General features: G+C 35.7%; 1 protein-coding gene across 1 annotated transcript in view; it reads right to left on the reverse strand.

Annotated features, from left to right (window-relative positions):
* Positions 1–616: 616 nt before the first annotated feature.
* rb (adaptor related protein complex 3 subunit ruby) overlaps positions 617–15,537 on the reverse strand; it is a 482,738-nt gene continuing 467,817 nt past the window's right edge. The window contains exon 25 of the mRNA XM_090402121.1: positions 617–999. Within this exon, the coding sequence (XP_090258247.1) occupies positions 849–999 (151 nt within the window). The 3' untranslated portion in view covers positions 617–848. The remainder of the gene's footprint in view (positions 1,000–15,537) is intronic.

Raw genomic sequence — 15,537 nt, forward strand, 5'->3', positions numbered from 1 at the left:
GTCCAAAGACTCATCAAGAGAGGGCATCTACTCCACAATTCTCCATCTCTACCAACTACTTTCGTCATCTACAAAAAAGCCATCTACTGCCAACCACAACCACTAGTATTTTCATAGAAAATCACCAATATCCATGCCCACGGTGGGATTTGAGCCCACAGCCTTTTGGCTGGAGAGCGGATACGCTAACCACGCCAGCCTGGCTGGCCGGCGTGGTTAGCGTAATAATACTTGAACTATATTGTACATTGAATTGTATTGTATAATACTGTATATTGAATTGTACAACTTGAATTGTATAATATAAATATCTCGTATAACTGTTAACTGTTATATCAGCCAATTAAAAATCATATTAATCACTGCTGCATTATTTTAAAAAGTCAAAAGACAAATGGTATTTTTGGAAAAACAAGGGGAAAACTACACAAAGTATAATTTTCTGATTGTAGGTTCAATAAGCTGAAATGTTTAAATGGTTTTTAACAAAAAACAAAAATTTGTTTGATCCTTCATTTAAACATATCAAGTGATATTTCATTTTATTTTAAATAACATTTTATTTCTAACATGTGTCAACTGTATGCTCTTTATATGAAATAAATGCAAAATAACAATCATATAAAAATAATTTATTACAACTTATGTACGATAACAATGGCCAGTATTTTTGGAATTCAGTCTTGCCATCGCACAACCCAGGAATGTTTATTCAACACAGTAATTTTTTGAGTAACAAAGTGGCTAACTGTTTAACATCTCTATACATAAAGATGAAAAAAAGCAAACCCACATGTAATGCTCCACTGTGGCTAAACCTGTATCACTCATATAATGGTTATTTTTCCTTATTTATTAAGTGTTTCTTTAAGCTCTTTTAAAAGCATTGAACCAATTACCATCTTCTCACAATTCACACTAATTGAAGCTCTTCCATTGTTCAGAACATGAACTGTTACTAGAACTAATGTCTTTGTTGATAATGTCTGGCCAGCAAATCTGAAAGAAAAGGGAGAGGGAAATTACAAAAAAGAATAGAGAGAGAATCAATACATATATATATAAATCAGCTAACGTGTTTTATTCTCATATAGGGAGTAGGCAAGGCTGTTTTAGTCCTATCTAACTTTTGTAGACTGAGGGGGGGGGAGTTCAATCTCCACTGGTAGCCAATCAGTGATAGCTGGCCCAAGGCTATCACTAGAAAGGACAAGTACTGCTAACTCGTAGTACCTAATCCTAACATTGTTTTACTTTCTGAAAATAGTGTGGGTTCTACGGTTGATTTTCTTGAGTTTACAGGACAAAAAACCCTGAATGCTCAGTTCACTTCAGGTAAGTTTCACTGCCCTTCAATATCCAAAGGACCTTCAACCACTTCAGTCCATTATAACCTGAAGCTCCTCCAAGATCACCTTCTTACTCAACAACAAATGAAATAAACTATCATTAAATTAAAAACCCATGCATGCTTCAAGTACATCGTGATTAAGGTATTTGTATACTGTATAATAAATTGTTTCTATTTACAAAAGAAACTGGGATGTTTAAAATATATACAGGGTAAATAAACACCATAAATAAATAAAGAAATAATAAATTTAAAAATCCTTTTTTTTTGGCACATAGCCATTAAGATTATAAACCTTTCTTATGATAAACTATCAAATACAATCAGCTTTAGAGGCCATTTTGACTTGGGAACAGTCCTCAAGACACAGTCCATCCATAAGCTGCATGTCCTATATCAGGGCTGTCCAACCTTTCCGAGGGCCTCATTAAAAAAAAGAGATTTATCCGAGGGCCACATCCAGAATATTAAATTACTTGAAGAGTCCTACCGTTAGGTTTAGCAAGCACTTTGAAAATTTCATAAGAAAGAAAAGTCATGGTGCTTATAAAAGAATAGAGAGAGAGAATCAACACACATATATATAAATGAGCTAATTGAAACAGTAGACAAGAAACAATAATTGTTTATTTCATTTTAGCGAGAGCTCTGTGGTAGTTCGGCTTCGTTTACTAAAGTACCTATATCAATTTCGATGCTTGTAGTTGCCAATCACAATAAATTTGCAAGAGACTTAACTATCAATGAACATCTGTACTTTGATTTAATGAATTTCATTATTGAAAAAGTGCTTTTGCAGATGTGCTCTCGAGCATGGAGCACATGCTCGAGTGCTTTGGACTCAAGATGTGCTCCACATCTTGAGTCCAAAGTTCCTCAATTTCGGGTACCTCTCTACTGGTAGTGATTAAAAAAAAAATCTCCTCCTTTTTCACTTCTGTTAGTATAAAAAGGATCTGGATGCAAATTGCACAATTCCAGCTGAGCGTCAGATCTTACATTTTCAATGCTGACAGTCAAGGGTTGAGTAAAAATTGAAATATCATCTTTAATTTTCTGAAAATCACCAAATCGATTCTCAGTGATCATCTCAATATACTTTACATGAGATGAAAATGATATTTCCTCAAAATGTTCTTTGCAATTCGGGGAAAAAAAAAATATTAGCCAACATTCATTTAAAAAGCTTCAATTTACTTTTAAAGCCATTCAAATGACCATATAAGTTGGTAATATTCTGTTGTTTGCCATGCAGTTTTAAGTTCAACTCATTCAAATGGTTGGTCATATCTGTTATAAATGCAAAATCTGATAAAAAATATGGGATCTTGCATTTGATTTTCAAGTTCTGTTGTGTCAGACTTCACATCATTTTTAAGAAATATGGGTAGGAGCAAATTGCCATTTTCAGCATCCATTTCACTCAAAAATGACAAAACTTATGATGAGTCAGAGATCTATTACCTCCTGGTATAATAGTTATTTTTACAGCTACTTTCATGGCATTGACTTGACGTAGAAAATTTCCACCGAGTGCTTCTTGGTGAATTATGCAATGCACTATAGGGCAGTTAAAAGTATTTTGTTTCAATAGTCCACAAAAGGAGCTTCCAGTCCTCGTCATAGCTTTGGCCTCATCTGTTACGATGCAGGAACATTTATCGAATCCTCCATAATTGGTAACAGAGTTTTGAACTTCTTTGAAATCATCAGTACCTTTAGTAGTCCCATGTAAAAATATAAGACTGAGGAGTTCTTCATTAATTAAAGTCCTCTTCAATAGTTCGAACAAAAATTAAAAGTTGTTGCTTGATCAGTGCTTTCAACCACACAAAATGAAAAATACTCATTTTTCATTTTGCTATTAAATCACACAGCTTTTTTGATACATATTGATCCACATGTTATACGCGTCTTGCAATGGTCTGTTGAGATAATGCTTGTTTCGAGCTTCTCAGCTAATTTCAGCTGATTAAATTGTTTTGACATTTCAATTGCACATTTCTTCACAAACACACAATCACTAAAAAGCTTTTTTGCTTTTGCTCACTCCAATGCTACTTTGTACGAAGCATCAATTTCTTCTTATATTCTGCAATAATGGTGCTTCTTGATTTTCCAATTATACATCTCAAATGCTTTACTGTGTAATGTAGTGTAGTATCATTTCACATTATACTCTTTAGGCACTGACAAAACTTTCATGCAAACAAGACATTGAATTTTATTCTTGTTATTTGTAATCAAATATGCTGATTCCCATCAGCTTTGATACACTCGCTTTTCATCTTCAATTTTTCTTTTTTTGCTAGGCATGGTTCTTTGACAATAAGTTGTAATAAAATTTATTAAACAGTAGATTACTAAACATAACACAGAAATAAATCACAATGCATATCTAGTAATTTGGTGAGCAGCAGTGACACAACCTCAATAGCTGAACAAATGAACAACACAAATTGTGCACCAATCGTGCATTTACATTCCCCATGAGAGCATGCATGCATGCATTTTGGAACAAAACAGTGTAAGAACACTTCATTGACACATCTAATATTTGAAAAACACGTGGGTATATAGTGATGTAAAAATACCAAATAAAATTACCAACATCGAGATTATCGATAGAATTAAAATATCTAATATGCATTTAATTCAAATTATTTTTTTGCTCATGAAAATCAAAACCCACAGGTCGGCCGTGTTTTGGACAGCCCTGTCCTATATTATATATATATATTATATACACACACAGTTCACTCTTGAAGAACGCAGGTTTGTACTGCACAGGTTCACTTATATGCGGATTTTTTTGAATAAATATATTGGAAAATTTTTTGGAGATCTGCAACAATTTGAAAAACACTCGTAGACAAACTGCTTAGCCCAGAAATATTGAAAAAATTAAGAAAAAGGTATGTCATGAATATAATGTGCATAATATATATATATATATATGTTAGTTTATTTTATCATTTACTACCATAAAGTATACATAAATCTATATAAAAAGTTAAAATTTATCAAAACATATGCACACAAACGATTACAGACATACATGCCGCCATTTGCAGTCGAGGGAAATGTAAACAAATATAAAGATGTATTATTATTATATGACACCTCCAAGGAATCCAAAGACTCAACAAGACACCTACTTCTACAACTCTGTCTCCAACATAATTACCAACCATACCAACCACCACTACCATCATCATCTACGCCAATGCCATTTACTGGCCACTGCCACCACTAGTATTTCTTTTTTGTCTGTAAATTGCATGTTTTCTCAAGGCTGATTTTTCTGTATGCAGAATGAAAAACCCAAGTTTCTGAGAGAAAAAACCCTGCGACCTCCATATGAGATCGGCCAACCTACCTTCACTTGAAAAAACCCATATAAAGATTTCTCTCATCACGATTAGAATCGAACTCAGGCCGTTTCCAATCAAAGGGCACAATATATCGCCATTTTCCCAATTGCACTACGGAGGCACTTTAAAATTATATTATGAAATATTAAATCATAACTGCATAAAATTAACTCTTATTAATTAAATTTAATTAATTAATTAGCATAAAAATAAAAATTTTATTTTTATTTGTATAGGTGTATAGGCTAGGCTCCTGTGAAGCAATCATATTGCTGCTTCTTTGTTATACCTGTAAATAAACATGAATGATTTCCTTTTCACAGTATCTTTTCATTTTTGATGTCTAGTATTACTAATATGTATAATATCTAGAGTGTTTTGTATCATATAAGACAGTAGGGATGTAGGTACTGACAGACGATGTAAACATGGTATCAATAAATACTGTACTGTAAATGTATTTTCTCTTCCTTATGATTTTATTAATAACATATTCTTTTCTCTAGCTTACTTTATTGTAAGAATATAGCATATAATACATATAGCATGCAAAATATCTCTTAATCGACTGTTTATGCTATTGGCAACAGCCCATTAGTCAACAGTAGGCTATTTGCAGTTAAGTTTTTGGGGAGTCAAAAGCTATATGTGGATTTTCAAACAACGTGGGGTTTGGCACCCCTAACTCCCACATTGTTCAAGGGTCGACTGTGTGTGTATCCCCCCATAACAAGTTGATTATTTAAATTGACTAGTTTTTCTGAATTCATGATGAGTATCAAAGCAAAAATAAAAGCTGAAAAAATAAATGCATTACAAGCATAATAACCATTTAACATAACAATATTAAAAAACAGTAGTTAACAGTTCATTAGAGAACAGACGAAATCTTCAGTCAGAGAATCAACACAATAAGCATATCCACATTTATGTGGCCATGTTTGCTGTTTGCTCAAGAAATGAAAATCTGGTCTGTACGTAGTTGATATATTGTCTCTTTAATATCCCATTTCTTCTAAGTTAAACTGTTTAATGATAAGTCTGTAGATAATTTAGTATAATGCTTGATTTATGGTATAGTCAGCAAGAGTTCATTATCATTTCATTCACTTCTTTGAAACTTTTACATAATTATTATATGAGTTATGAGTAATTTTTATTTCAACTGATTTTATTATTTTTAATTTTTTGTTAATAAATGGTAAGCCAAGCAGAATATCAGTATTCCAGTTTTCTTCATATCTTATATTATGTAATTTTTCCTGAAATTCTTGCCTGGCCTACATAACAAATGTTTGTAGCAAAAGAAACGCTTCCAACTGCTTCCAAGCAACAGGTGCTTGGAAGACAATTCAAGTGTGAATATGTTTTATAATTTCTTCATTATGGACAACATCTGCAGATATGTACAAATACTAACATTTTTAATACAGGTGCAGATTTTTGAAACTGAGTATTTCATATACAGAATTCTATTGATTTTAAATCATTCAACTAGGGCACTAGTGAGCCAAGCGCTGTGGACGTGTCTAAGAAGAGCTCCTGATTGAGATAAGTTATTCTAGGAATAATTAAGTACAGGTAACCCTCGTATAAAGCGGATGTTAGGTTCCATAGAAATGCCGTGTTATATAAATCGTGTTATACGAGACTTAGATCATATAGAAAAAGTAGGGTTAGGTTCCGAAATAATTTTTTTTTTAAATTATATAAACAACAATGACATATTCAACAAAAACAATATTTTTATTTAATTCAGGTAATTCATGTAAGTTAAAAAAACATAAACTATGAGACAAATACATAGTATAAAATTATAAAAATTACAAATTGTACATAACCATTGCACATAATGCATAAATGTTTTAGACACAATAAAATAAAGCGCATATTTTAATCGTCATCACTGTCTTCAGAAATAACATTTCGTAGATGTTCTTTAAGTGACCAGAGGTCGTCACCACTTGAAATCTCTTGGACATCATTTGTATAATTCTCATTGTATACTTCGGCTGGTTTAGCCATCAAGAAGTCAGTAATAAGACTTTGCTTTCCACTATGCTGCAATTTTTTATTAAGTTCATAATATGGCGCTAAACAAATATCCAATTGTCTTGTGAATTTTCCTGAGCGCTCCATTGAGGGATCATTATTCGTAAAATAACTTCCTAACTTTCTTGCCAAGTCCAATCCTGCTAATTTCTTTAAACTGAATTCTTTAACGGATTCATCACAATCAGAATCTTCGGCAGAACTTCCCCCGCCACTTGGTTCGACGGCATCTATTAATTGTACCAGTTCCTCCTCATTTAAATCTGTTTCTCCATCAATTAATTCACTAATTTCTTTTTCAACCATATTGCAAAAGCTCTCTCCACCAAAAATGTGTGCAACGTTTATTATACAACGTAGCTCGGCATCCACCGGAGGTATGAAATTTTGTTCCAGAACGGCTTCAGGCCATATTTTTTTCCAGCAAGCATTCAGCGTAGAGGATTGTAATTCCTTAATGACAGAAAAATAATTTTTACACAATTCAATATTGAAAACTCTTTTTACGCTTGAGGCAGTATCATGTTTGGATTAGATTCTATTTTTTCCAAAATTAATTGAAATGTTCGCCGAATATAATATGACTTAAATGTTGATATTATTCCTTGGTCGAGTGGTTGAATAACTGAAGTAGTATTAGGCGGCAAAAAAGTTATTTTAATATTCGGATTGCTTAAATTTGTTGGGTGGCCTAGTGTGTTATCTAAAATGAGTACAATTTTGAACTCCATATTCTTTTTCTTTGTGTAACTTTCTACATCGGGTACAAAACACTTCAAAAACCAATTTTCAAACATGCTAGCTGTAACCCATGCCTTTTTGTTGGCTCGCCAATAAACAGGTAGGGTGGACTTGTTGAGCCCTTTCATTGCACGAGGATTTGCAGATCGGTTAATAAACAGTGGTTTTGTCATGTAATCACCTGATGCATTACTACAAAACAGTAGAGTAATTCTATCTTTGGAAACTTTGAATCCAGGAGCTGATCTTTCATTTTTCAAAATATAGGTGCGCTTTGCCATTTTTTTCCAATATAACCCAGATTCATCCGCATTGAACAACTGATCTGCACTGTTACCACCTTCTTTAATGATTTTTAAAAGTTCTGCTGGGTATTTCCGGGCAGCTTCAACATCTGCTGATGCTGATTCTCCCTGGATTTTAAGATTATACAAATATACAAAGAAAACTGCATTTTAAAGTTTTCGAATCAACCCTTACTGACACAAATCCATGCTGAGAGATTTCTTCTGAAGAATCTTGATCAAGTTCTTTTAAATGTTTATAAACTTTGAGAGCTTTTTGCTTAATAAAGTGTCCATCCAAAGGAATTTTCTTTTAAGTGCTATCTTCTATCCAAATCATTAGAAGATTTCTCAATTTTTTCTATTAGAATATCGCGAACACGAGCAACGTGCTTTGCACTTATCGTTGACCCAGCAATAACACTTTCTTGGATTTTATGTTCATTTTGTTTGATTGTTTGAATTGTTGATTCATTTAAATTCAGAGTCCTTGCAACAACTCTTGGTTTTTCCCCAATTTTCAACCGATCCAAGATTTTAATTTTTTCTTCGAGAGAAACGAATATCCTCTTCAATGTTGGTTTTTTCCCTTTTGTTGCAGTTTTAGTGGCCATTACAATAAAAATAAACTTTTACATAAAAAAAAGCATTACATATGTATGTAACTCACCAGAAAATAAACTGCTCAGCTTGAGAATAACACTTATGATTTTAAATGCGCTTTCCTGGCAGAAAATGAAGAGAATTTTCAACAATAAACACTTTATACAGTAAACCCTAGATGGCAAATTCTCAGAGGTGGCATGTCTGAGAATTTTGCTGGCATGTCAACGATTTACAGGTGATATCCTTTTATAAGCTTATAAATTATTCAAGTTTTTTTTTAATTGTTACAATATATACAAGCTGAATTTTGTTTTACACAAGACAGCAGCTATAAAGACGTGCATATGATTGGTGCAGTATTAACATAAGATCGCGCAATCCAAAGACAAAAGCCACCGACAAGTATTGAGTTGAAATGCTAATTCTCTTCAATTGAAATCCATAACATCTGAAACTCTCATAACAACATTCACTATTAGTTTTAACACATTCACAACAGGGTGTCATTTATCATTCCGATGGAACTTCTCATTACTGACTGGTTCAACTCACACACAAACGTTTCAACCCTTGGTTGAATTTTATGGCTTCTTGGCAGGCGAATTCACACATTCATTATATGGCATGTTTCAATTCTTGGTAGTCTTTTATTTTAAGTTATCCTTTGTGATTTGTCATAATGACATCGAGAATTTAAAATGCAATAAAACAAACACTTATTTCATACTTGAAAAATCGGACAATAGTTTTTAGTTAGATACTGTGTTTCAGTGCAACATATGGTTTTGCTTAAGTCTATACAGTATAGTTTCTGTGAGAGAGGAAAAAGGATTTATTAGTTAGTGCCATTTTTATTCCATCTGTCTCTAATTGCACTATTTGTTGAGAATGACACAAAAGCCTCTGTACAGTACCTTATTCAGTGAGACAATAAAACTAAATTTGATATTTATAACTACTTGCGCGATACGGGCAGACACAAATTTAAAGAAGATAAAATTTGATTTTTAAGTCCTGCGGTGAAAAATATGAAAAAATAAATAAAATAAAGGGTTACCAGAAATTGTAGACCGCGTTGTATAAGTACCGCGTTATATTGAAACCGCGTTGTATAAGTACCGCATTATATGAGGGTTACCTGTATATATGCGTAATTGTTTGAGTAAGAGTGGCTGTAAACGTTGTGCGCTACTGGTATTATTAGCGTAGGGGATTTTTCTTGCCTAAACTTAATTACAAAATCGTTATTATTAGACCTAGTAACCTGAAGGGAAAAAAAAAAAATGGCGGCGGCATTATCATTCCATGACTTTAATTTAGATTTCAGTCGTTTCGTTAAGTGTGAGGTCTGTTATATGTATTCTTTCGATTACATAAATGATATGTGGATGTTTAGAGTGGATGGAAGAAGGGTGTGTGCAAAGTGTGACCTGAACGAGGAACTGATGAATGCAAATATCAAATTGATGACAGAAAGTGTTAGTAGCGAGAATGTCGCGGGGAAAATGAGTGCATGTTTGAAAGAGAAGGATGGTAAGAAAGAGAGGTGAAAAAATGTTAAAAAATCAGTAAAAAAAAAAAAAAAAAGAGCAATTTGAAAACCGTAACGGATGTTAAAAGGGACGAAAGTGAGGCGAGAGTGGTGGAAGGAAACGAAATTGAGAGAACGAATGAAACTAGAAATGGCGTGATGCAGAAATCGAAAGTGAAAAAAATCCAAAGAATTAATGATAGTGAAAAAAGAATGAATGATGGCGAAAGTTGGACGCATGTTGAACTGAAAGTACAGAAACAAAGATGAATGAGATTGAAAGTGAGAAGAATGATAGCGAAAGTTGGACGCATGTTAGACCGAAAGTATGGAAACAAAAAAGGATGAATGAGAGTGAAAGTGAGAAGAGGGAGTCGAGAGTTAGAAAGATTCAATGATAGAGAGAATGTGTCGCGAGATTCGGAAGTTGAATTGGATTGGATGCAGAATGAAATTAAGAGAATTCAGGTCAAAACTATTAAAATAAATCATGATGGCATGAAAGAGTTAGCGAAAGATGAGTGAGTGGTGTTGTATGGCGACTCCATTATTAAAAGTGTGCTAGAGGATAGAATGCACAAAGTATGTTTTCCAGGTAGTAAAATGAGTAGAGTGATCGAGGCATTGGATATCAGGCAGGAGCGAGCAAAAGAGTTAATAGTATTAATTGGTACAAATGATTTGAGAGAGGATGAAGAGCATGTCAAAATGGATATCAGGAGGCTGCTTGGAAAGATAAAAGAGAATAGTGTGACAGGAAGAATAGTCAGTGTGTTGCCTAGGTATGACTGTGGTGAAATGAGGCAGAGAGCAAGGATTATGAATAATATGCTGCCTGAAATGTGTGAGGAGATGGGAGTACAGTTTGTTAATGTGTGGAATGAGTTTGAGGGACGAAGTGAGCTGTATAGGAACGATGGACTGCATTTGAGTGGTTATGGTGTGAGTTGCTTGGAGAGACTGCTGCTGGAAGGTAGAGAAGTCAGTAGAGAGAATGAATTGGATCGAGAGGGGAGTGATGTGGAAGAGCAGGAGAGTAAGACAGGAGAGACTGAAGAGGTGGATATGAATGGGGAAGTGAGTGGTATGAGTATAGAAAATGAGAAAATGGGTGTGCAAGAGGAGCAGGGAAATGGGGAGGCTCAGGGTGGACAGGGGTACACAGCGCGAGAAAGGTGGATGCTCCAAGAGGAGGTGAGAGCATGTGTAGGCAGGAAAGGAATGAGATAACCAGGGATCAAGAGGAAACAGTTGGAATTGAAAAGGGTTCTAAAATTAAGAAGCAGAAAGGGAAATGGACCCAGTCGAGCATGGAGAGATCACATCTAGTGAGTGGTATCAGTGGAACTAGCTGTAGATCCAGAAATGAGCTGTTGTGTTTGTATATAAATGCTAGAAGTATAAGAAACAAGGCAGATGAAATGGTTGCACTAATTGCGTCTGTTCCCAAAGATTGTCGGAATAAGTGAGACATGGTTGGAAGAGGATGACATCCTGACAGGAATAGAGATGGAAGGGTATGATGTGTTTCATGAAGATAGAAGGGGTAAAAAGGGAGGGGGAGTGCTATTGATGATAGAGAAAGAGTTATGTCCATACAAAGTAGAGATGCAAGACTGAAATAGTGCCAGTGGTTTTGAGGCAGTATGGTGTGAGATAGAGGTGAATGGAATCAAATACTTGGTGGGATGTTGTTATAGACCAGGTAATGTGGGGTGGTGATGATAGTGAAATGTATAGTCAAATTAGCCAAGCAAATAAGAAAAGGGTGATCATTATGGGTGATTTTAATTATGGCAACATAGACTGGAACGATGAAATAGCAACTGGAAGTAAAGAAAACGAATTTCTTGAGTTTTTGAGGGATAACTACCTCAGACAGTATGTAACAGAGGGCACATGAGGATTAAGGGTCTTGGATTTGGTCATCTCATCAGAGGATGTAATTATAAATGAGGTGTCAAATCATCCACCAATTGGTGAGAGTAACCATGAGGTGATTACCTGGGTGGTTGCCAGCAGTACGAGGACCCGTGTGAGAAAAGGGTATATGTGGAACTACAAGGGGGGTGATTACGAAGAGCTCAGGAGACAGCTTGCGGGTGTAGCGTGGAATGAGGAGTTAGCTGGAAAAGAGATTAATGCAGCTTGGGGGATTTTCAAAAACTATCTAGTAGATGCAATGTCTAAATGTATTCCAAGGGTGAGAAAGTTAAATAAGGAAGGTGTGAGATGGATGAATAAAGAGATTAAGCATGCGATACAGAGAAAAAGGGCATTGTGGAGGCAGCATAAGAGAAGTGGAAATAACCAATTTCATGAGGTCTACAAAGACCAGGCAAGCAGCAGGGTGACTTGGTTGGTGAGAGTAGCTAAAGAGAAGTATGAACAGCAGTTAGCTAATGAAGCCAAAAAGAATCCCAGGGAGTTCTTTCGATATGTAGCCAGCAAAAGAAAGAATGATTATGGAAGGATGACACTGATTGGAGAAAATGGTAATAAAGACAGCTGTTGCAGAATGTGTGGTGGAGATAATTAATGAGCAGTTCATAAAGATCTTTCAATCTTGTGAATGTGACTTCATGGAGGGATTGAGAGCAGTTGATGATGGGGAGGAGAGACTGACTGTAAGTGGGCAAGAGGTGTTTGGGGAGTTGAGTAAACTAGATGTAAATAAGGCTGTGGGACTTCATAATATATCACCGCGTATTCTGAAGGAATGTGCCAGGGAGTTGACACCTACTTTGATATATTTTTTTAATATGAGTCTTGCACTTGGTCAAGTTCCTAAGGAGTGGAAGGAGGGCAAGATTGTGCCACTTCATAAAGGAGGTGATCAAACTCAAGCATCAAACTATAGGCCTATCTGTGTGTCAGGTGTTGTGGTTAAGTTGTTGGAGAAGCTTGTGAGAACTAGGATCCAGAGTTGAGTTGACAACAATGGTATTATCTTTGATGAACAGCATGGATTTGCTAAAGGGAGGTCATGTTTTAGTAATTTACTTATTATTACAATAAAGTGACTGCTTCCTTGGACAGAGGAGGATACACAGTAATATACTTGAATTTTGCAAAGGCTTTTGATAGGGTACCTCATAATAAGTTGACAGTCAAACTAGAGCAGATGGGGTTGGATATTAGATTAGTACATTGGATTGGAGACTGGCTATCTGATAGGTATCAATAAGTTGTGAAAGGGGGTGCAATCTCCAGGAAAAGGAAAGTCACTAGTGGAGTGCCTCAGAGGTTTGTTTTAGGGCCATTACTGTTTAACTTGTATATTAATAATATTGGAAAAGATTTGGATGGAGATATTCAGTTGTTTGCAGATGATGCAAAGTTGGAATGAACCATAAAGAGTAATGAAGATGTTGTGGCCTTACAAGAAGACTTGAATAAATTGAGTGATTGCGCACAGAAATGGGAATGCGAGTTCAATGTTGCAAAATGTAAGGTTTTAAAATTTGGAAAACGAAGATGGGATGCAGAATTTATGCTTGGTGAGAATATATTGTTGGAGGTAGAGGAAATAAGAGATCTGGGGGTGATAGTGGATAAGGATCTAAAATTTAGGGGACACCGCCAAAATTGTGAAGACAACACAAAGGCTTCTGGGAATGATGCGGAGGGCACTGACGTGTAGAAGTAGGGAGATTCTTGTTTCGTTGTATTAGGCCACACTATTGTGCCCAGATTTGGTCACCGGGTTTTCAAAAGGATGAAGAGATGTTGGAAAGGGTCCAAAGGCGACTGACTAAGGTAGTTTCTGACCTCTGGAATGTCGAGTATGAGGAAAGATTGAGAAGATGTAATTTGCAGAGTCTGGTGGACAGGAGGAAGAGGGGAGATATGATAGAGACCTACAAATTGGTAAGGGATTGTTATAGGATCAATGGTGGAGAAATTCTACAGAGAATAGTGGGAGATCAGGGTAGAACCAGAGGTCATCCCTGGAAACTCTATAAAGAGGGTGTGAGTAGGGGAATGAGAGGCAGGTTTTTTTCGTGCAGAGTTGTGAATGATTGGAATGCCTTACCTGAGAGTGTGGTGTCTGCAAGTAGTTTGAGTGTGTTTAAGACATGGCATGATGGGATGTGTGTGTGATAAAAGGACCTCCCAGATGAGTCTTTGACTTCATGAGGTCTTGGGGTAATAATAATAATAACTTGTACTATAGTAAACACCATTACTATGAACAGCTACATTATTTGATCCTCAAGGCATTTATGTACTTTGATCCAAAAAGAAAAACATTACAGCTATGCTCTAAATCCAAGTATTTCATTTAAATATAGAAAATTCTAATATATCCAGGCTTATATTAGAATTTTAGTCACTAAATACCAATAATTTACCTATTTTAGAATATTAGTCATATAATGATAGACTTTTCCCTTCTACATGAAATCTACAGAGATCAAACAGGGTGTTTTTCATGGAATTTCAGGCATCCAATAAGAAAGAAAACGGGGAGGAGGATATCTCACTAGGTGAAAATCACCCATTCACTAAAGGCTCTTAGAAATCATGGGATTCAATATCCTAGTCTCAATAGCAAATAAGATGATATTCATACCTAGGCCAGCTTATTACAGTACATTCTCACTACAGCAAACATAAATATGATAAACAACCCAAAAGAAGGCAATGGACACCATTGTGTGAGGAATAAACAGCCATAGTGCTTATCTTAATAAGATGTTGGGCCTCCTTTCGCTGTGATGACTGCAGCTATCTTACATGGCATACTTTCCACAAGCTTACACTAGTAATGAATGGGAATTTTGCACCAATCTTCCTGTAGGCATGTAATGAGGTCCTGGACTGTTGTGGGGCAGATGTTCCTTGACCTCATCCAATGCCCCAGTTCATCCCATAGATGTTTAACAGTAATAAGATCAAGGCTCAGTGGAGGCAAGTCAAGTGTGGTGATGTTCATGCCCACAAACCCTGCAGTTACAGCAGCAGTCTTATGATATGGTGCATTGTCTTGCCTGAAAGAGACAATGGTGGTCAGTTCCATAGAAATGCCACAAAGTGGGAAGCATTACACTGTCCAGAATGTTCAGATATCTCTCGGAGTTCAATGTTCATAGCCTCACAAACAGAGGTCCAATGCCAAATCAGAAAAAACGAGGACCATACCATTACACTGCTACTTCTGAATTTCATAGTTGGGGTATGCACTCTGGTAAAAGATATTCACTAGTCATCTGCCACACCCATGCCCACCCATATACTTAGTACAGGGTGTAGTGTGATTCATCACTCCTTAACAGAGGTTTCCAAGCTTCCACATAGCATAGTACATGCTGTATGCACCACTGAAGACAACAATGCGCGTTGGTTCAGTAATGTGGAGCTTGCATGTTGCAATCCAATCATGGAAATCCATGTTGTGAGCATTGGTTCTGAATGTTTTTGTGCAGATTCCTGTTCTAGTCAAAGTCTGGAACTCCACATTCAATGAGTCGACTGATGAATGGCAGTTTTCCTTTGTAGCACCTTACAGTCATATTTGGTGAGTGTAGTGGTCATTCACTGTAGGTAGCACTTGCTGTTGACTCCCTATGCTTCCATCTCACCAACTGTTGATCT

Source organism: Typopeltis vanoorti, chromosome 12 (genome assembly GCF_054136105.1).
Source record: "Typopeltis vanoorti isolate ZY-2024b chromosome 12, IOZ_Tvanoo_1.0, whole genome shotgun sequence".
Lineage (NCBI taxonomy): Eukaryota > Metazoa > Arthropoda > Arachnida > Uropygi > Thelyphonidae > Typopeltis > Typopeltis vanoorti.